The following is a 21722-nucleotide window of genomic DNA, read 5'->3' as shown; positions in this document are numbered from 1 at the left end:
TTTTTATGTCTCATCTCCTCATTCTGCTTTGCTATCTTCTTTGAATCCTGTACTATTGACTGGTTTTGATAATTTTATAGGATTAAATTTGAAAATTTATAGCCCATAAAAATTGCAACCAAATTGGGAAAAAAAATATAAATGACAACTAGACAAAAAACAAAATATCTAATCACTCTTATTTTATTTCATCACCTGTTCTACTCTTTCTTATCTTTCTTATTATGTTTTATTTTCGTTTAATTCATAAAATATAATTTCTTAATCCTCGTGCCCAAATATTTTACTTCAACTTAGTTGGGATAGAGGGAGTATAAAATTATAAAACTATCCTAATCTAATAAACATAATTTTAAAGAGATGAAAATAATATATCCATTGGAAGTCTCGTCTGTTCTGTTTTGATCACAACAAAAGTAGAAGCACAAGTAGTCCAAAATTTGGACTTTTAATATCATCTAAACGAATTCAACTTCATATGTCAGTTAAGATTAGTGATGACACAACAATATACGCTATAAAGAAAAGGATTGCTATCTGGAATATAAACTTGGGATTGTCCCTCATATTTGGAGATGTCACAGCCCTGTGAAATCAACAGAATTAAATCAATGTTTGTTTGTGTTAATGTAAAAGAGCTTCAACATTCATATGATTCCACGATTGATGTTCTTACGAGAGATTACCTTGCAATGCGCTGAGAAAGCCGACGAAAGGGCATGCTCTGGATGAAGACAATACCAGGCCCAGTTAAATGAGCAGTAACCATATTGTCACCCTGCAACAAAAGCAGGCTGTGTTACCGAAATAACAAGTCGGATTCGACAAGAAATTCTGCGTATGCACCTAGTGTTGGCCTAAGTAACTCCAAGAAAATATAGGAATCAAATCACAGCGGTTAACACTGAACTAGTCGTTCAGTTAAGTTCACTACTCTTTAAGACAAATTAGTTGCAGTTCCTGCTTTTTTGGTTATGAAAATGAACACGGCACTGGTATGTCCAACTGAGATGATATTTCCTGAAGCACAACTAAGCACTGTATATAAAAATCATCTAACATGAATTTACAATTATTATTGCAGAATTAAGCACGAACACTAGCTATGTTTTTATGCAAATATAACAGAACAAAGAGCATGGTAGAGTGCTAGCAAAGATAAACCTCCCAAGTACAAGTAGAAAGTATGACAGATAATGTAACAGGCTAATGCCTAACTTCAGGTACTACATCTGATTAGATAGATAGCCAACATGAAAGTTAAAAGTTCATAAAAGGATAACAACAGTAAACAGATTCGTATCATAATTTAAATTTCAACTTTAGCTCTTAGAATAGGAGTATTACTAACTTAACAATCAGCTGAGTTCAGTATCTCTGAAAAACAAATTCCCCTGCATCACTGCTCGTAAACAAGTTGTCCTAACAAATACCATATTCAACTACTATATTTTACCTAAACATTTCAAATAGGGGTTATTTACTGGTAAATACATGAATTTTTTACATTGTCTCCAAACTTTATTTTTTGAAACAAGTATACAAACTTTGGGCTTGTCTATTTTTCATCCTAAAACAAAAACTGACATGGCAAATTTAAACTTATGTGGCAATCAAATGATGTAGTTTTGATTTTGTTAATTAAAAGATACACATCATCACTCTTCCACCTCACCTATATCTCTCTCCCCTTTCTCTTTTCCCTCCCATTCGTTCTTCTTCCCAAACTTCCGCAGCTATCTTCTTCATCTTTCTCAAACTCAAAAAGTTGGTGTATTTACAGCCAAATAACCCTTTCAAATATAACTTCTCAACTAATAAAAGACCTCGTGCAGACTTTACACTAATTTCGCAATGAATGACAGGAAAAAACATATGGAGGTAGCATAAGCTCAGAACATCTGCGGGCAAAGAATCATCTGCCACATATTTTAGATATAAGAATACACAGATACTCACCCCAAAGAGCACCCTTCTCATAGGACCATTATATTTGATTTGTACGTTTACTGATGCTGACACTGCAACGATGCTAGAGACATCAACTGCTAGAACTTCACCAACCTCGAGATTTTTCTGGACAACTAAAAGCACCAGAGTGATCAAAACAAATATCAACACTACTTAATTTTGCACACTTTGAAGGAGCATAAACTGCAAAAAATAATTGTTCCACCAGATTTTAGAAAACAAAAAAAGCACATAGCATCCAAGAATCATACACAACCACTGATAGCAAAGTCGAGGACGTACTTGCGCACGTGTGGAGCGCGAAAAGTGGTGGATTATTTGTCTATTTATAAGTTTATCCAGTTATTAGTTGCTGGGATAATTGTCATATAATCACAGCTTGCTCTTAACATTTCAGTTAGTTTAATAAGTATTGGGCCCTAGTATTGCATGGCTGCGTTCCTGCATGGGCCTTCAGTACTTAATTAGGAATTCTACACTAAAGTTCCATATCAGAAGTTTCATGCTTTGGGGATAGCACTCTGTACTCTGTAGGGCCTTATTTGAGGAGTGTTATTGAGTTATCATCTTACTGATAGTTCTTTCTCTTATAATGACTTTCACTCTATAATCACTTAATCAGCCATGGACGTTTTCTCCTGTGAGTCATTAGGAGGAAGGTTCAAAATTATAACTACATAGTCTACATGAACAAGGAAGCAGTTAACAAAGGCCTATATGGCAACAAGAACTCTTGTACAGAAAATGGAACTCAGAGGGCGTACCAGAGCCGCCACCAACTATAAATGCTAGTCCTTGACCAGATATTTTCTGCCTCAAAAATCCCTGCAAGAATATGACTAAATGACAAGTAACAAAAACAATGAATGCAAATGGGAGAAAAGGAACCCAAATCTAACCTCAGCACTAGTGATAACATTCTGTGCCCTCGGATCAGCATTTTTTACTTTTACGTCATTTATTGAGCAAAAAAAGGCATCCGGCTACAATATATGAGGCAAGTCAGATTCTGAAGCTGAAAAGTTGGCTAACATAATAGCTAGGACAAGAAGCAAGAAAAATCTTAAGTTATTCCTAAGCAATTTGTTAATTATCGATCAATACCTGGCACAACATTTCGCCACCAAAAAGAGCTAAATCAATCTGTATAAGATGTAAATGAGGAAAATAGGTAAGGCCTGCCGTAAAATAATAAAATGGTCTAAAGCAATGCCCCTACAGAAATAACAAACCGGGATAATTCTTGCAAGAGTAGGTGCAGCAATTCCCACGAACCCATCAGTTGAACCAGTATTCTGGAGAACCATGCTAGTAACACATTTTCCAAGAACCCATTGCCACACACCTGCTTCATTTTCAGGCATATAGACATTTTCCATTTGTATTGACCCAGACATGTAGCACATGGAACCTGCAAGATATCTGTGTATAAAAGCTTGCACCCTTACAACTTTTTTCCTTCCCAAATAGAAGATTGAAAAGAGAAGCTGAAGATATAGTATGTTCTGCAGCGGTAATTAATGGATCGAAATAATTACAACCAAATTCTATCAATATCAATAGAATCATTAGAAAGGCCCCTTAATGAATGGAACTATCATTGTATTAGATTGTAAAATGTGGGGATAAGAGTAATAAACACCATTAAAGTTTACTTTCAAAGTACATATATGCCATGGAGGTCTTTTGGTACCAATCCAGCCTTAATCTTCTCTAATGTTTATACCTATGCCATATATGTACTTTGGGAGAGAGAAAGAACGAATATAACATCTTTTAAAAGCATATATTAAATAACTAAATAAATTAAAGATCTAAAAGAAAACTATAACTAAATGGACTTGTACAACCAACAGTAATGATGAGCAGATCTGCTAAAGTTAGATTCGGAGTTAAGTTCGAAAAATATATCATCCTACGCATTATTAACAGTATTATTAACGGAAATCGATTAACGGAGAATCAAGTCAGCATGCATAACATTGAAACCAGTTTCGTTGTAAGCATGTCAATCTATAATCATGAAGCGTCTCCAATATTCCAAGAAACACATAGGTTATATTTATCTTTTACCCATTATCATCACATACAATTCGAGGAATAACATACAATCGAAATCAGAAGTTGCACTTTTAGGTTCTTAGAATGTCAACGGTTCTCAAGCAACCAAAGACCCTTTGTTAAAAATCTACTCCTATAATATTGATAATTACACAACAGATTATTGATAGCTTACCAGGCTTTGCAACGACCTTTTCTTGTGGCTTCAACATTATCTAAAGAGATAAAGTCATCAAAAATGTAAATTTTATTGAAAATCCAACATTTTCCTCTAAAAAGAACAATAATATAAAATGCTTGAGAAGGACCTGAACAATTTGAGCTTCCCCACCCAATATCTGAAAAGCTGTTACAGCGTCTTGCGGGCTCTGAAACAGAATAAGGATGAGCATGTAAGATACTAAAAGAAAACTGAACTGGTTTTCATGATAATGGGACTAAGAAGCCTAAGATCGACACAACATCATGGATTATTTCATTTTAAAATATTGGTAATATTTTAAAGTTACTTTGGAAATTAGAACATCATGGTTAGGGATATTTTCATTTTTACTTACGTCATAAGGCATGATTATTTCAAAAGGAGAAGAAAAACAATGGTAGGACAAATATCTTTGAAATGTGCAGTGCATTAGTTAGACATTTCTGTATAAATAACTCACGAATTCTGATGTAGAAATAGAAAGATCTTCCACTCTTCGAGTGTCAAAAATCCTAGGACTAGTTTTTGTTACAGGGATTACGGCAAATTTATGCCTACTTGGTTCCCCAGGATGGCATATAACCGCTGCGGATCGCTGATGTGGATTAGCCAGTACTCTTGAATGCAGAAAATGCAAGCAAGCAACCGGTGGGGGTGGAACTGTTTTAAGACTTGCAGTAATTCAGTTGTTTCGTAATTTAATTATTCTAGTCACCCAGTTTTTGTTCAACTCTTTAAGGGTAAAAGGTGTAAGGAGTATTTAAGCATATGGTCTTTCGTTAGGATATATTTCTTGAGAGGGTTATTTCCTGCCTAAGGCTGGCAGGAGAAGTTCATGTGGTCTATTTCAAGCCATTTCCCATCATTGCACATTTGACCTGAGTTGAGGTTTATAAGTTCTCGCTAAAGAAGAAAATCCCCTCTCTGTTTTATAAGGATAATTTCCTTGGCTCTATCAATTCGGTCCAACCTACCATGTCCCTTTAATTTATGCTAGCAACATGAATGGAGACTTGATTGGATAGTATGGTACTGTAGATGAGGGTGTCAAATTGATTTGGGCTCAATTGCTTAACATGTATGAGAATCTGGACTATTTAAAGAAGTTGGATAGCATTGAATCAATGCTGGCTTGCATCCCTACTCTGCGACAACCACAATGAGCAGCAGTGACACACCATACATGTAAGCCACTGATTTTTAGAAGAATGCAAAAGCATTGATACGAGCTACGTTCTAATAACAGTGTACTTCTGGTTTTCCTTACACTATACGAAAATGGACACTCCGGAATTTAGCACATGCCTGACTTCCAAAATGCCCAGCAGCCTAAATGAGATTGGGGAGATTCTGTCTTCATTTTTTCAGTGATCACTAATCAATTTCCGAAGACACAGAAATACATAGCAAACCACTCAAACGCAGCTCTAACTTATTCCGAAAGAACAACTCTTAGTCATGCTCAAAATATTGATCAAATGGTAATTCTCTTCAGGCAAGGCTAAAGACGAACGAGTAAAATCAGATTTTCTTTCAGTTACAGTTCTCATCATCATAACATACAAGAAATCATCACCAACTCATACAGTCATTCAAAAACCACCCTATACAAACCCTAATTCAATGAGAAATCGCTAATCCAGATTTGAGATTTCTAAGCGCGCACACACAGATATATCTAAATCCGAAAGACGTTTTACTCATATGAAAGAGAAAATTAACCTGGTAAACAAAAGGCTGGAAAGGCGTCGTAAAGAAAGGGGCAGCCATTGACGAAGGATCAGAGCTCAAATTTGGCGATCGATCAATCAATTTTTCATTACTGAGTATATCTGTTATGGCCCAAACCCAGGGTTTTGCTTTGAATTACACAATCTAGCCGGCAAATTTCGTGTTGCTGAAACTGCCTTAGGTCGTTTGCTTAATTGCGCTTGCAGTTTATGCAGGTGAGCTGAACACAGTCAAAAAGAAGGCGGATTTTGGGGAAAATCGGCGCTAATGCATTGATTTTCCGGTGATTAGCGTCATCAATGTGACGTGGCACTTTTTTATTGGTTTGAACAACATGGACGTGGTCTCTCTTTTGCAAATATGTAATTTTAAATTTTAGAAAAAACAATTGCTTGTATAAATCGTAGGAGTACTTTTATTTCATTAGATTTTTTTGGTTTATTAAATCCATGTGCCAATACATTTTATCTTATTATACTTTTTTATAGCAACGTTTTTGTTTTACAATATCTTTATACTAATGTATTTTGATGTAATTATATTTTTATTTTTATTGTATCTTTATTTAAAGAACTTCATAATTTAATTAAAATTTTCTTGCATTAAATACACTTATTTATTTATATTTTCTCTTATTTATTTTAAAATTAATATAGTTGCAATTTTAACTTTATAATAGTTTTAAAATAATAAAGTTATAAGTTGATAATGAGAAATATCAATAAAATTTTCATTTCATAATAATTCTTGAGCCAATATTACAACCGAATTAATTCCAAAATAAATCAGACAAAAAATGTAATTAACACAAGAAAAGTTAATTAAATTCTGCAATTTATTAAATAATGATCCAACCAGATTAAAAAATATAAGTATAAAAACCTCACAAAATAAAATGCATTTATATAAGGATCTAATGAAACACAAAAAATGTAAAAGGGCATAATGAAACAAAAAGAAAATGTAAAAGGACCTAATGAACATAATGTATTGGTACAGTGACTAGAAAACAAAAGAATTTAAGGACCTAATAAAATCGTAAAATGTAATGGTACAAAGACTTGTAAATGTGTTTTTGCCTAAATTTTAGGGCAAATTTATTCAAAATTGGACAATCTTGTACTACTATCTTTTAAAAAATTAATTATTTTTGTGTCATAACTTTGATAATTTTTAGAAAATTTGGCATCCCATGTGACTTCATGTGTTTTAAAATTTAAAATTAAGGATAACAACGTGGCAATATTGACATTCTAGATTGACAAAATTGTAAACGATGTTAACTTTACAAGTGAAAGACGTCGATTTGAATGGACAAATGTTTTGAATTTGGGATGAATTTAGTAAAACTATGTCATTTCCTCCAAATTTGTTGTCACCGGAAAATTGAGAAAATGATCTAAGTTTTGACCAGAAATTGGCCAAACTTTGTGGTTTTTCCAGCACCGGTAGAACTGTACTCAACAATAGAGCTCAAACCTATAAAGGTCATAGCATGCGGGATTTAATGCTTGCAATGCAAGAGCACGTATGCTATATATAAACGGTTAGCCAATGGCATTCCACCACGTGACATTCTCATTTAATTTTATTAGTAGTATTAAACGATCATACCTATATTGCATAATCAAGTGTAAGAAACCCGATGTTATGTGAACATTATCGAAGATCCCGTCGTTGCCAACTCAAAAAAAGTCTGGGTTTTGGGCAGAAGGTAGCCATTGGTACAAGGCTCGTCACTTTGTTACATGCTCTGAAGCCAAATGTCATCTCTTAAATTGCAAAAAAGATGAAGCTCAGATGACGCTTGTATTTTACAAGGTGATTCTTCCTTTTGTATGGATTAATATATTAATAGATGACAATCATGAACCTTTATTAAAAAAACGTGTAATGTTGTTGTCAAATTTATTTTGGAAAATAATGTTTGATAGTATGATTTTATTCTCAGTGTGATTATCTTACAAGAAAGAAATTAAACCGGTCTTTCGCTTATAAAATATGACGTCACCTACTTAATTTCAATTTATGATAATTTATATTTAGTTAGAAATGAATTCGAATAGGAGTGTTAGGTAGCTGAGACCATTAATCCTTTTTGGGGAGTGTAGTTTTCACATGCACGACTAACCTGGCAGCTGCATTATTTTGCCAACCCCCAAACCATACACATAAAATTCCATCATGAAAAACAAATAAAATGTAACACACTGACCCAAATAATCTGAGAGAAGAGGCTGAGATGGAGAATGATGGCAACACATCCCTCAACAAAGGGGCGTGGAGCGCCGATGAAGACGCGACGCTCGCCCAATACGTCGCCCTCCACGGCCCCAAGAGGTGGAAATGTGTGGCCATCAAATCAGGTTTGTTCATTTTCACACACACATATTTAGTTCAAATGGTTGAAATGGGAGTTGTTGCAGGGTTGAACAGGTGTGGTAAGAGCTGCAGGTTGAGATGGCTCAACTATCTTAGACCTGATGTGAAAAGAGGCAACTTTTCTGATGCTGAAGAGGATTTGATTCTTAGATTGCATAGGCTCATAGGAAATAGGTTCGAATATATTTTCCCCTCGTTGGAAATTCGTGTGTGCGCGCGTGTGTGTGGCATGCATGACTCATATAGTGTGTGTGTGTGTAGGTGGTCGTTGATCGCCAAGAGAATCCCTGGGCGAACTGACAACGAGATCAAGAACTACTGGAATGCTCATCTGAGGAAGAAAGAAAAGTTAATGGAGAAGTTACCTGCAATTTCGCTAGCTGCAATGAAGGAGAATCTTTGGAGTGAGGAGGCCAGTAACGGAACAGAGAGTCAAGAGACGGAAGACATCGGAGGCGGAAACGAGGATGGAGACGACGATGAATCCTTCGATGTCTCAGCCTCTGAATTGAATTGGGTTAAAAGTTTTCTTGAACTCGAGGAAGATGTATGAATGCTGCTGTAATAGTCCTGTAGACAGTAGAGTATGAAAATTTGATGTGTAATTCAATGATTAGATGTTCAAATAAACCATAAATGCAGATTAATCAACACTGTCAACTGTAAAATCCCGGTACAAAATTGCTGCACGAAAGAGGAGGTTTTCTATACAATCTTTACTTTTGATCTCACTCTTCATACCAATACAAATATATGTATATATGAACTTTTCTACAGAGCAAAAGCTCTTTTCAAAAGATTGAACACGATAACAAGGAGGAGCATCGCAACTATCCTTTTAGAAGCTAGCCACCGGAGATTTACTCTCAGACCATATCTTCTCAGTAGTTGCACTCCAGTCTGGCACAACCACATAACCCAAGCGAGAAAGCAAGAGAAAACCACTTTCATAGTTTCCTTAGTTCCATGCACGCTTTTAACGTCGCTCAGAACCTCCAAATATGAAGCGGCCCTTTGGTTGGAGTCGACCCGGTTTAGACCAACTTTCTCATTCAGCCAACCTGATATACTGACCAAAATTGAGGCTAGCCATGCGATCTCGTCGCTGGAGGCAGGTCGCTTCATCCAGTCACCCTTGAACTTGATCTCAGCCCCTGTTTGGCTGCCAAAGCTTCTAGGCTTGAATATTTCTTCGCGTGATTGATGCCTCGGCTGAGATGTTTGTGATGGAGATTTTGAGAGGGGACCGCCAAACAATTGGCTCAACTGGGCTCTAAGAGAATCCAGAGATTGCAGATTCTGAGAGAGATTGTTTCCAGATACTGATTGCAGCTCAGATTCAGCACGCAACAAAAATAGCTGCAAAACAGTGATCCGTCCAAATTAAGAAACAACGTGAAGGTGTAGATATCATCAATAAGCTACATTCTAATTCATAAATCTAAACCTGAAGCAATTGTTGCCCACCATCTTCACCATCTGCAAAAAGTCGTAAATCTTTATTCCAGTTCTCATGCAAAAAGGATCCATCTGCATCACTTTCACACAGGCCATCCTCCCAATCCTGAAATGAACCGAAACTAACAAATTAGAAAGAAGTTTGGGAATTGGGATATATAATAGCAAGTCCAAACATACCCCAGCACTAGCGTCCAGCGCATAGGAGCCAGACACAGAAACTAAAGAGTCAGGTTATATCAAGGAGCAGAGTGTACGAGACAATTTATAAGATTCCACAAGCCACTATTAGTTCTACAATTTCCCTTCTTCACTACCATAAGGAAAACTACAGATTTAAAAATAGTAGAATAAAGGATATATCATGCCTGTTCAATATATGCAGGTCCTACAATGATATAAATGAAGCAGGGTAATTGAAACCAGGAAACTATCAAGATAAGGCTTTTTAGGGACCACTGACCTGTTTTACTATGTAATAATAACATCATGAGCTCTATAAATAAACATCACGAAACAGAAGGTTGACTATAGGGAAAGTGATGCTCAGTTTAACCATCCAATATAGATTACAACCAGTCTAAACAAGACGTGTACAGAATGAGTTGGAACTCAATCCCCATCACCAACTCAAAGTTACCATAGCACAAGTCAAAGCAGAGGGTATAACAATTTGGTACTCTAGATTTTAATGAGGATGTAAGCACCCTTTTTTCAGTGCTACAAAGATTATTCACAAGTTCATGTTTTAATATTCTGATTGTAAGTACTTTGACATCAATTAGCAGACGAAAGATGAAAGAAGAAAGGCCTTTCAGAAGGATGAAGTCCAAGACTCCAATTTGAAGAAACAAAGGCAGGGTATTTCAACTAATCACAGCATCATGGGCAAAACTCTTTTGATTATTAGGTATAACTACAACTGAAGTAATTTAGTTTCTTGGAAGATGATATAAATTAAGAGAGAAAGGGACAAAGACAAACAAATAGAATACCTGCAACTGTTTGCGAATTGTTGGAATATATCTGTTCAATCCAGTGAGCATTGATTTAGAAGGTTCAGCAGCAGTTTTTGAATGGAAAACTTTGTCAACATTCTTTATCAGATCCATAAGCTCAACATTCGAAGTTAAGATGTCAATTACCTGCATTAATTCGCAATACAATAGCATTTAATTGAAGGATGGTAAGTGCGCAAAGACACAAGTACATTAAAAAAGAATTGATTAATTTATTAATTCAAGGACAAGGCAATGGTTACAATGTGTACAAATAAAAAAAAAGTACTCCCTCCATCCCACTATAAGCAAGACATACTTCAGTCTGTCTCCTACTTTATTCTCTTTTCACTTCTCTACGTTGTTCTCTCTCCACTTACTCACCAAACATCACTTTCTTATATCTTGTGCCCAAAAGAGTACCTCACTTACAGTATGAGTATGACGGAGGGAGTATCAGTTTTCTTAAAAGAAATTTAAACTAAACCCCAACACAACTCAAGAGTTCATGAATGGTTCGTCAGAAAAATATAAAACAATCAGCAAATCCCTCTTGGCCACCTCACAGTTCAATTTAAAGATACTGACTAAACGAACCAAGTTCCAAATTTACTTCTTTTGTATTAAGTGAATTTTTTTTTATAAATGGTGGCATCACATGATGATACGGGGAGAAGGCAGAGGTGGCCAGAACATAAGGAAAGAACAAAACTAATCCTCAAAGCAGTCGCAGCTTATGCCTATTGTTTGCCTTGTCCTGACATGCGTTTCGTGTGTTAACCACCGTTCACCTCACCAGTTAATAGAGCACCAATTGATAGAGCAAACAGTGATTAACAACAATAAGCGGAAGAACTTGAAATAAATGAGATAAACTGCTCAAAGAGGCTGACAGTAGTACCATTCACAACACAGAAATATGGAAGACTTATCCCTCTCAAGCCTCAAAAGATGTACTATATAAGAGCTCACAAATTCCTACTCTTATAATGACTCAAAGATAAACTATGACAAGACTCCTTAAACGAAATAACAACTCAGAGACTAGAAGATAACCTAATGAAACATTAAAGGATAAAGAAAAAATGTACTGCCTCGTAAAACTTACTTTAAAACATTGGCTACAAACTAACACTCCCTCCGTTCCACAGTAATAGAGGCATTTCATTTTGCACATCCATTTTGAAAAAAATAATTATAAATAGTTAAAGTGGAGAAAAAGTAAAGTAAGAGAGGGAATATTATAGATAAGACTCTCCTCTACGTTATTCTCTCTCTTACTTTACTCTCTCTCCACTTTAATTATTTAATATCATTTTTTTAAAACGAGTGCAGAAAATGAAATGCCTCTATTACTGTGGAACGGAGGGAGTAGCATAAAGTGGTGACAAAAAGATCACTTACAATAATTATTTTTGTGTTAATTTGGCAGATTCATCAGTTCAGCTAATATATGTGAGCACTTAATTAACAAGCAGAAAATACAAAGTTCATGGTCTCAGGCACATATCAGTTGATACATTAAACAAACATAACACAACAAGCACATACTGTTACGAGGAAGAAACCACAGTTGAGCTGAAGACCAAAGACCCATTTTAGAGTATTCTCCTTTATTAAAAGATACAAAATGGCTCATCCTCAGAAATTTTTCGATAGGTGTAACTGCCCTGCTACAGAGATGGCTCCTTGAAGATTTTATTTAATACCAAAGGAAATTATGCTCCATCGCCATCATAACACTCTAAGACAATGAAGGCAGTCTTTTAAAGCAGAAAACTGAAGACTCGTGTCCTATAGGTCTTCGGACTTTAATTCCCGAAGCATGCTCAAACCTGCCTACATGCACTTTGAAAGTTTTGGATACTCAAATGAGAACAGCCTATACATTTATGCTTCCTAGTTCCTACTGCACCATAAACTTGGGAGTGAGAAGAGTTAGGAAATACTGATTACTGAAGATGCAAAGGCAAAGTATTATACTTGAGAGACAAAACATTAATTTAAATATGGTGCCAGGAGAGGAAGGTTACAGGCCTTAAAAGGTTTCATTAATAGCCAAAAGCTTTGAAATGTGGCATTAAGAAGATCAACTTCAAGGCAGAAAAGATGAGCAATGGAGGAAATTGCCAGTTGTGTGGTAAACTGCTCAAGAAGATTCAAGCAAACAAACTTAAGATGAGATGAGTTGAGGCGTACAGCATGTAATAAAGAGATAGAGAAGTTGACAGATAAGGTTGGCAATTGTGTACAACTTCAGGAAGGTGACAAACAGGTGTAAGAAAGTTTTAATTTGAACCGCGATAAGGATCCAAGGGATGATGCTAAGAGTAATTTCCAATGCATGGATGCAGCAATAGAATAATCACTTCCAATATTATAGGAGGGATAGCTATATATGAGGGGAAAAGGGAAAGATAAAAAATATTTGAAGGTGACAGAAAAGTATAGAGCTGGTTGATTGTGGTGGTAGCAGGGTTTAGAACATTAGCAGCACCAAGGTTGTGACAACCTCCCTCTTCACTAAAACATTACAAGCATAATAACAAAATCTGACATGACATATCAGTTTCAAGCATTCTCCATATTCAAGAGCAATATAGAGCGAGAGTGAATTGCCATGTTTAACAAGTTGTAACACAACAATAACGAAGGTAAGAGATGGGATGTTTACTGCGGCACAAAATCAAAATGACTGACCTTAGTGACCATCTGAACAATTATTTCTGCATCTGTATGGAGAAATTTGTGAGCAAATCCAATAAAATGCATGACCAATGAGCTATAGAACAGATAGTTGCCCAATACAAATCCCTGCCAAGAGGATGCATATCCACGAGTTGATAATTCATTGATGCAGTTTGCTGAGCTTGAAGGTGGCAGTCCTAAAGACTCATTAAGATCAGCAAACTCTTTAAAGCTAATCGACCAAGGTAACATGTAATCGACCCAGAGGGAAAATGCTTGGGTAGCATTTTTTATAGAAGATTCCACCGGACAAAATAGAAATGTTCTCAATATATATCTGTACAATGGCCTTTGAATCATCAAGTTCCAAGATCCACTAGAATTTACACTTAGAGCAGCATCCCTTGTCTTTACAACATCATCAGAACCAGAAACTCTCCACCCAGGACTTCTGACTTCAGACTCATCCAGCCCACCCATAGTTCCAAATGAACTCAGATTTAAATACTTAATGAAAACATTAATCACATCACCCAGTCCCGATGTAGGTGGGGTTTCTCCAAATACAGACCTAAAAGGGAAAGTAACACCAATTGCCTTGCACAAGTCTGTAGGCAAGGGAGAAAAGTCACTATCGACCAACCAAAAATGGATCATTGTACTAATTACAAACTCTGCTCGCTCCATCACAGAACTATCATAACCAGGAGAATAATGGAGCAGGGAACTACGGTAAGGCTGCACGTACAGATCTTGGGATGGCACAAATGTATGAAGATACACATATAGTAGACGTATATACAAATTACCCTCTATCTTCTTTTCTGTTTCCCGTTTAGTACTTGAAAGACCGGGGATTGAATAAGACCAATTTTCCAACCGAAACTTTTTTGTTCTCTGAACCTTCACTGTCTCAGAACTCTCACTGTTACCCCGACAAACAGGGTAATAGGCAAACCAGAATAAGTAGTACTCCAAAACATTCAGTTGAACCTGATATGCAGTGCCCTTGATTGAATCTTCCTTAATCCTGTTCCTAAACAGAGTGCACAAGTCACTCAAAACCCTACAATCTTTCTCATTTTGAAGCATATAACGAACCCACTCCGGTAATCTTTCATTGGGGAAGACGTATTTAACTAGAGAAAGCCGATCAACTCCTGAGATTGAAGACAACAGCAATCCATTTGGTGATAGAAGGCTGAAGAGTCTACCTGCAAGCGATCAATACAACAAAACTTCAACAAATATCAACTAGTATTAATTTATATGAAAACTTTTCTAACATGAAAACAGACACAGTTTGAAACCACAAACAGAGTAAATACATAAGAAACAAAACACCAACTAAATCCCAAAACATTTTGTTTAATATACTAGTATTCTAGACACATAGAAGGAAAAATCAATTAACAAGATGAACTGCACATTATGTCCATATAGCTGGGGAAAAAAAGATGCTACAGGTTTTTGACAAGTGACAAGTTAGTATACAATACACTAAGTTTATAAAATAAACAAACAATATCAGAGCCCCCAAAATGTAAGCTGCTGATGCTATTAGGGGGAGGACATACCAGCTGAAAAGCAATAAACAGGTTTAAATGTAGAGGAAATATGAAAGGCAACAAAAACTAGTTAGGAAAATTAACCATTCCAGAAGTTTTAACTAATTAAGCCCCGACCTATAAGCTCCATATTGAATTCGGAAGTAGAAATGTCCCCAAGCAAATCTATGTTGCAGTTGGACAATGCATAAAACTAAATGACAATCGATGAAAACGAGGAAACGCGAAATTAGGAGCTGAAATTTACGAGCGTTCACATTAGCCATACCAGAAAGCTCGGAATCGTTTTCGGAAGTAGCGACGTCTATCCACCCATTGCGTTTCGTCGTTGCAGAAGGAGGCGATGAGTCATCGAATCCGAAGATTCTGCAAATTAGGGCAGGGAAAGTGACGGAGAAGAACCAACGCTGCTGGTCGGGGGCGTGCTTGGAGAGGAAGGACTCGACGGCGGCGCAGGCGGAGGCGATCTGCGGCGGAGAAACCGCGGCGGCGACGGTGGAGGCGAGCTCGGTGGCCTTGGATTGGGTGTCCGTAGCGTAAGAGTGAGGAATCATTTCCTACGGCGGCAGTAGAGAGAGAGAGGCAGAAGGCAAGGCGTTGTACGTTGGCAATGAAAGAGTGAGAAATGAAATGCGTAGGGCTTGAGAGAGCGTATAGTTAATGTTAATGGAGATTTTGAATGGTAGAAGAGGCAAATGGCGCGTTGCTAGGGCATGCGCAGCCACATGTGCACGCGTGCGGTGTTACACGGTGTTGAGTGTTGACTGTTGAGCACGCAGTGCTTATACATCTTGAGCAAAGGTAGGGAGCGGTCAGTGATGTTGAGCCGCCGACAAGGAGTGGCTCCTATTATTTATATCATGAATGAACCGAAACACACTGAGATGAGAGTGATTTTGACCTTCATATTCGAAGAAAACTTAATAGATTTGATATGAGCATGGTCCCCCAAACATTTTGAACAATTACCAGGTATATATTGGAATCATGCTTAAGGATTTGTGCAACAGTTTGTTTGCTAATTTGGTTCTACCCAGAGAGGTTAGAGGATTAATTCTTGTTTTCCTTATTCTTTGTTTTGTTTTACACTAATATTTATGTTATAAATATAAATGCTTACTTGTTATTCGTCTCATTATTATTTTTTAGATTTTAATTTGTGTCTTATTCGGTAGTAATACTTGGTTACTGAGAAGACTTATTAGTAATTATGATAGCGCAACTATTGATTCTTTCATCTAGGGACAGATCCTGAAATTCAACTCAAAAGGACAAAAATATTTATATAAAGAAATTTTAATAATTTAAGGTAGGACATTTATAAAGGAAATTGGAAAAATTAAAGAACAAAATGATATAAAAAAAGATGTCGAGGAAGGGCATTTGCCCCTTATCCCTCCCAAGTAGCTGCATCCTGCTTTCACCGTTAACATTGCTTCTGCCATTAATGTTGCAGCTGGGGCTAGACCGCACCTGGGGTCCGACACAGGCCTAGCAGCGTTGGAGGTGGCGGTGGAGAGGCCGGGCCGGGCCTAGGGACGAGCCCGGTTGCGGCCCGTCCTGGCATTGCTCGGGCCCGTACCCAACTCCATTTTTTTTTAAATGATTTTTATAAAATATTTAAACTCCACAAAAATGAGATGATCAACTTCATTTGCTCAAATTTAAGGAAGAACAAGTAGCTTTTTTTAAAAAAAAATTAGGAATTGTAATTTTTGAATTTTTGGGAATTCACGCTCGGACTTGGATTCCTGCTACGGAGGAATTGCAGCATGGTGTGTGTGTTCACTCGCATAACAATTTTTTTTTAAAAATAATATTTTAATATTATACTTACTTTATAAATAAAATATTAAGGAGGGAGTGCACAATATCTTACTGTGATTCCTCCACAGCAGGAGATCCAAGTCCTTCACACTCTCCATAAGCTGGGGTAAACTGCAAAACAAAGTTAGAGACCGAGAAGGTTTGAGTTGTCGTTGGCCACACTCTCACATCTCTTGTATTTTCCTTCAAACTAATGTGATTCATATTTGCAAGAAGTTCTCTAGCAATTCATCTTCTCATGCAAAGAGATTCATTCTCCATCAAATGATCCATCTCTACTATTAATCTATTTTCCCATTTCTTCCATTTTATCCTTTTTTTGTGTCGAAAGTATGAATACTAGGAAATTACATGTTTCAGGCATTACTCGCCAGAATTCATGACTTCTTTTCGTAAAACTGTAAAAGTTTAGAATTCTAAAACATTCACAATGCTTTAGCAACAAGAATTAATTTATGTTTTTTGTATTGGCAAGGCGTAACGAAATTTGTCTAGCTTTTTTATTGGACTCATTTTAAAAAAATCGTAATAAATAGTAGTTAAAGTAGATACTCCCTCCGTCTGCCATTAGGAGTAACATTCATGGGCGGCACGGATTTTAAGAAATGTTAAGAAAAGTAGGTGGAAAAAAATTAGTGGAATAGGGGTCTCACTTGTATATATTAGTTTTAAATGAAATGTGAGTGGAATGAGTTAGTGGAAGGTGGGACCCTATTACCATTTATGGTAAAAGTGAACCGGGACTCTTATTCGTGGACGGAGGGAGTATATAGTAGAGTAAAACGATAATAATGTAGAGAAGAGTCTTATCTATGTTATTCTCGCTTTTACTTTATTTTATAGTATCTACTTTAACTATTTATTACTACTACCTCCGTCTTCCAAATTTTGACACACTTTGACCCGGCATGGGTTTTAAGAAATGTAATGGAAAGTGAGTTGAAAAAGTTGTAGGATGTGGGTCCTACTTTTAAAGTATTAGTTTTATAATATAATGTTAGTAGGAATGAGTTAGTGGAATATTGGGTCCACTAACAAAAATGGTAAAAAATGAAGTGTGTCAAAATTTGGGAGACGGAGGTAGTATGATTTTTCTAAACAAGTGAAAAAAAAGTGACTTAACTTAGTTGGGACAAAATGAGTACCTGTTATTTATCACAAAGTTAGAAATTGGTTCATAAAAAGCATGGCATTTTGTCCGTCAAATCCCTTTCACGTGATTTCTATGTGAAATGAGGCAGAGGGTTTACGGAGGAGTAATAATTTAATGGTCCTTCCCATACCAAATGGCATGATGATTTGGTACGTCTCATCAATAATTCCTTGACAAATTGATATAAAAAAGGATCCACGTGCCACATTTATTTATAGTCAACTCACAAAGCTGCGGTTCCATAACTAATTTATGGAAAATAGCATAATACTATTAAATAAGAATTATCATACCTTAGAATTGTCATATAATACAATACATATGTATATTAACTTCATAATATAATTGTAATATTTCACTCGTAAATAAATAATCATAGTATTACATTCTTTGACATCAAGAAAATAATTATACTATATTATAATTGTTTGATCATTGATGGATATTAGTTTTTTTCTTTTATCTTATATTCATATACATACAAAAAATTTATAAATAAAATTTATGACTATAACCTATAATTTTATATAGCTTTCAATTATTATTATGTTAAAAATTATTAATAAAATTTAATATGAGGATTCACTATCTTATCTTTACGCAATTAAAATGAACTTATTAGTAAATGAAGAACTTCAAATATAAAATCAAGTATTTTAAACAATATTTTAAAATTTACTAATAATACAATATTCCACTATTTATGTAGTCAAACAAACACATACATATGTATTTTATAAAAAGCTTTGGAGGAAATAAATGGGATGGAAAATAATTTCTTCTATATATTGTATGAAAACACCGAATGAAAATTGAAGAATTGAAAATAATTTCTTCTCTATATTGTATGAAAACATCGAATGAAAATTGAATAGACATAAAAATATTTTTATTTTATAAGAGAGATATTGGAATGTGTTTCAGTTTAATTCTATGGTATGATAATTCAATATTTAATAGTATTATACTACTTTCCATAAATTGATTAATGAAACCGTTAGATTAGTGAATTAATGTTAAATTGATGTGGCATGTGGACCATTAATTTTTATAACCATTTGTCAAGGAATTATTGGTGAGGTATACCAAATCATCATGCCACTTGGTATGGAAGGACCATCAAATTTGTACTCGTTTACGGAGAGGAAAAAACTGGAGAAAAATGAGGCATAATGTCCCGATTATATTTTCAAATGAGTTGCGTATTTCTGAAATGCATAATAATTAAATTAGCCATACATTTATTGAATGCTTAACACCCAGTCAACGTATTTTATTTTATTTTATATTCAGCAATTTGTGAGGGACCATGAGCGCCTCTTCCAGCAAGTCAGCAATCTTTATTTTGTTTTACTTTCACAAAATTCTCTTTTGGTCTTTCCTCTAATTTAACGCAATTTAATTTTGAGATTCACAGTATCTTTATATTTACCTATACAATGAGAATTCTGCTCTCTACTCCATTTTCATTAGTTGATATTACATCGTTGATCGCTTCTCTCAAATTTTCCACGCCAACCCCAAGAATTTTGTTCTCTACGCCGTTTGTCATAATTAGTATTTACACATGAAGGTGCCCAACTTCTAATCAACTATAGGCTATTTAATCCATCATCCTCCATTGGATATCCATTCCAAACCAATTGGGATATCCAAACCAATTGCATAACAACATATTCATCCAACAAATTCCCAAAGCACGCATGAATTTTGTAGATAACACGTATCATACAAATTGTCACAAAAAAGAGAATAATTATGGAGAATTTGTGTAGTACCAAAATCGAATTCAACCTATTTTTCTTATTCTTGTTTGCATTCATTTTCTTCATCTTTTATATAAAAAAGAGTTGAGAATTGGCAGGAGAAGGACTGCAGAGATGGAGAGCAGGGTGAATTTTGTGAATCAAGTAATTGCGTTAAAGGAGAGGAGAGAGAATTTTGTGAATAAAAGGATTGCTGACCTGGCAGAAAGAAAGAGGCGTTCATGGATCCTCACAAATTGTCCAGCATATCAATTATCTAACAAAATAAGTGATCCATTTATTTACAGAATTCAGTTGATGGATTGTACCATTTTGAGAATTTTGCCGTGTTATTGAATATTGAGGACATGCTTCCATATGTTCTTTTATATTTTCCATTTTAACGAAGTTATGAAATAATGTGGTGCACGAATATACTACTTTCTCCGTTTCATAGTAGTGGAGGCATTTCTTTTCGACACGGATATTAAGAAAAAGTTGTGTTAGGTGAGTTAAGTAAATGAATAATAAAGTAGGAAATGAAAAAGGTAGAGAGATGTAGAAAGAATAAAGTAAGAGAGAGTAAAGTAAGTATAGAAAAATGTGTTGACTTTTACCAAAAAAGGAAATGACTCTACTACTATGGAACGTACCAAAATGGCAAAATGACTCTACTATTGTGGAACGGAGGGAGTGTCATTGATATCTGTACAAACTCCATTTCGTTATTTTTCTTGAATAATTTAGTTACAAACTTTGGAAAACCACTTAGGCTGTGTTTGGGTATATGGAATTGGAGGTGTGGAATTAAAATTGGAGCCTTCAATTTCAAATCTAGTGTTTGATATCATAAAAAATTTTGGATTTGGAATTGAATTTCAATCCTCCAATTCCACAATAGAATTCTATATCAAAAGTAGTGGAATTTCAAATATTTATTAAATTACACACACAATCCATAATTCTTACACATATTCACACATACACACACAACACATGTTCTCTCACACACACACACATTCACACACACGCACACACACAACACACAACACACACATAGCACAACAAATACAGCACGATTCAAACTCAGCACACACACTCACACACATAGTACACAACACACACACACACAACACACTCACATTCAATTTTTTAAATTCAATTCCATATCAATTATTTTATTTTGCCAAACAAAGGATTTGGAAATGAATTCCAATTCAATTCCATAGAATTCCAATTCCAATTCAATTCCAATTCCGTGTACCAAACGGACCCTTACATTAAAAAGGAATTTTCATGTCGACGAGCTTATCTTTTCAATTTTCATATATAGAGGCTTTTTTGGTTTATGAGACCTTCTGTCCCAGAATTTTAAATTTAAACCTTACAGACCATCAGAAATAGCATAGCTACTACTACAACTGAACAACTCCAAATAACAACAATGTTCAAATGAAAAAATTTTCTTTGTGCAAGACATTTGTCGGTTTACTGTGTTGAATTGTGAATTATATTCAACCGTTGGTGGCCGGAGGAGGAAGAGGAGGGGTTGCAACGGTGGTGTGTCAAATGCGAGCTATTGAATTGCGGGTGGACTGTTTGGAGAAATGCCTTAACGAGACTTATCCGCTTGATAATATGACCCTCATTTTGCTATTTTAGTTCGTTTCTCAATCGGAGTCTCGGTTCATTTTTATTGAAAATTGTAAGGAGATTACACATTTCATTTAACTCATTTCATTATAAAATTAGTAGTTCTAAGTCACATTCTTAAAAAAAAATCAATTCACATTTAGTGAAACACATGCCGAACAAAGTGAGGACATTATAGTTGGACCAAAGGAGTATAATTTGTTGTGGTGCAACATCTTATAAACTATTGGGACCATTAATCTAGTTTAATTTCTTCTAGCATGTATGTTGCTGACATAGCTAGCT

General features: G+C 35.5%; 3 protein-coding genes across 5 annotated transcripts; 1 reads left to right on the top strand and 2 right to left on the bottom strand.

Annotated features, from left to right (window-relative positions):
• Positions 1-350: 350 nt before the first annotated feature.
• On the bottom strand, positions 351-6277 carry LOC125215292. Its single transcript, XM_048116668.1, has 10 exons — positions 5957-6277; positions 4341-4400; positions 4208-4247; positions 3204-3382; positions 3076-3114; positions 2871-2954; positions 2736-2796; positions 1960-2084; positions 687-778; positions 351-586 (listed from the first exon to the last, which is right to left on the bottom strand). The coding sequence occupies exons 1-10, from the start codon at positions 6002-6004 to the stop codon at positions 475-477; spliced, it is 840 nt and encodes a 279-aa protein (XP_047972625.1). The 5' UTR covers positions 6005-6277; the 3' UTR covers positions 351-474.
• A 1815-nt stretch (positions 6278-8092) lies between these two features.
• On the top strand, positions 8093-8958 carry LOC125213813 (transcription factor MYB114-like). Of its 3 annotated transcripts, XM_048114559.1 has the most exons (3): positions 8093-8331; positions 8392-8521; positions 8609-8958. In XM_048114559.1, exons 1-3 carry the CDS (start codon positions 8208-8210, stop codon positions 8898-8900), a joined length of 546 nt encoding a protein of 181 aa, XP_047970516.1. In that variant the 5' UTR covers positions 8093-8207; the 3' UTR covers positions 8901-8958. The 3 variants fall into 3 exon arrangements, with proteins under 3 accessions (XP_047970516.1, XP_047970514.1, XP_047970515.1); XM_048114557.1 differs by having other exon boundaries at positions 8392-8958; XM_048114558.1 differs by having other exon boundaries at positions 8093-8521.
• Positions 8959-8960: 2 nt separating this feature from the next.
• Positions 8961-15880, bottom strand: LOC125213812. Its single transcript, XM_048114555.1, has 5 exons — positions 15328-15880; positions 13504-14705; positions 10801-10950; positions 9795-9911; positions 8961-9706 (listed from the first exon to the last, which is right to left on the bottom strand). The coding sequence occupies exons 1-5, from the start codon at positions 15611-15613 to the stop codon at positions 9119-9121; spliced, it is 2343 nt and encodes a 780-aa protein (XP_047970512.1). The 5' UTR covers positions 15614-15880; the 3' UTR covers positions 8961-9118.
• Between the last annotated feature and the right edge of the window lie 5842 nt (positions 15881-21722).

This window comes from Salvia hispanica, chromosome 3 (genome assembly GCF_023119035.1).
Source record: "Salvia hispanica cultivar TCC Black 2014 chromosome 3, UniMelb_Shisp_WGS_1.0, whole genome shotgun sequence".
Lineage (NCBI taxonomy): Eukaryota > Viridiplantae > Streptophyta > Magnoliopsida > Lamiales > Lamiaceae > Salvia > Salvia hispanica.
This window is presented reverse-complemented; position numbering and strand designations above follow the sequence as displayed.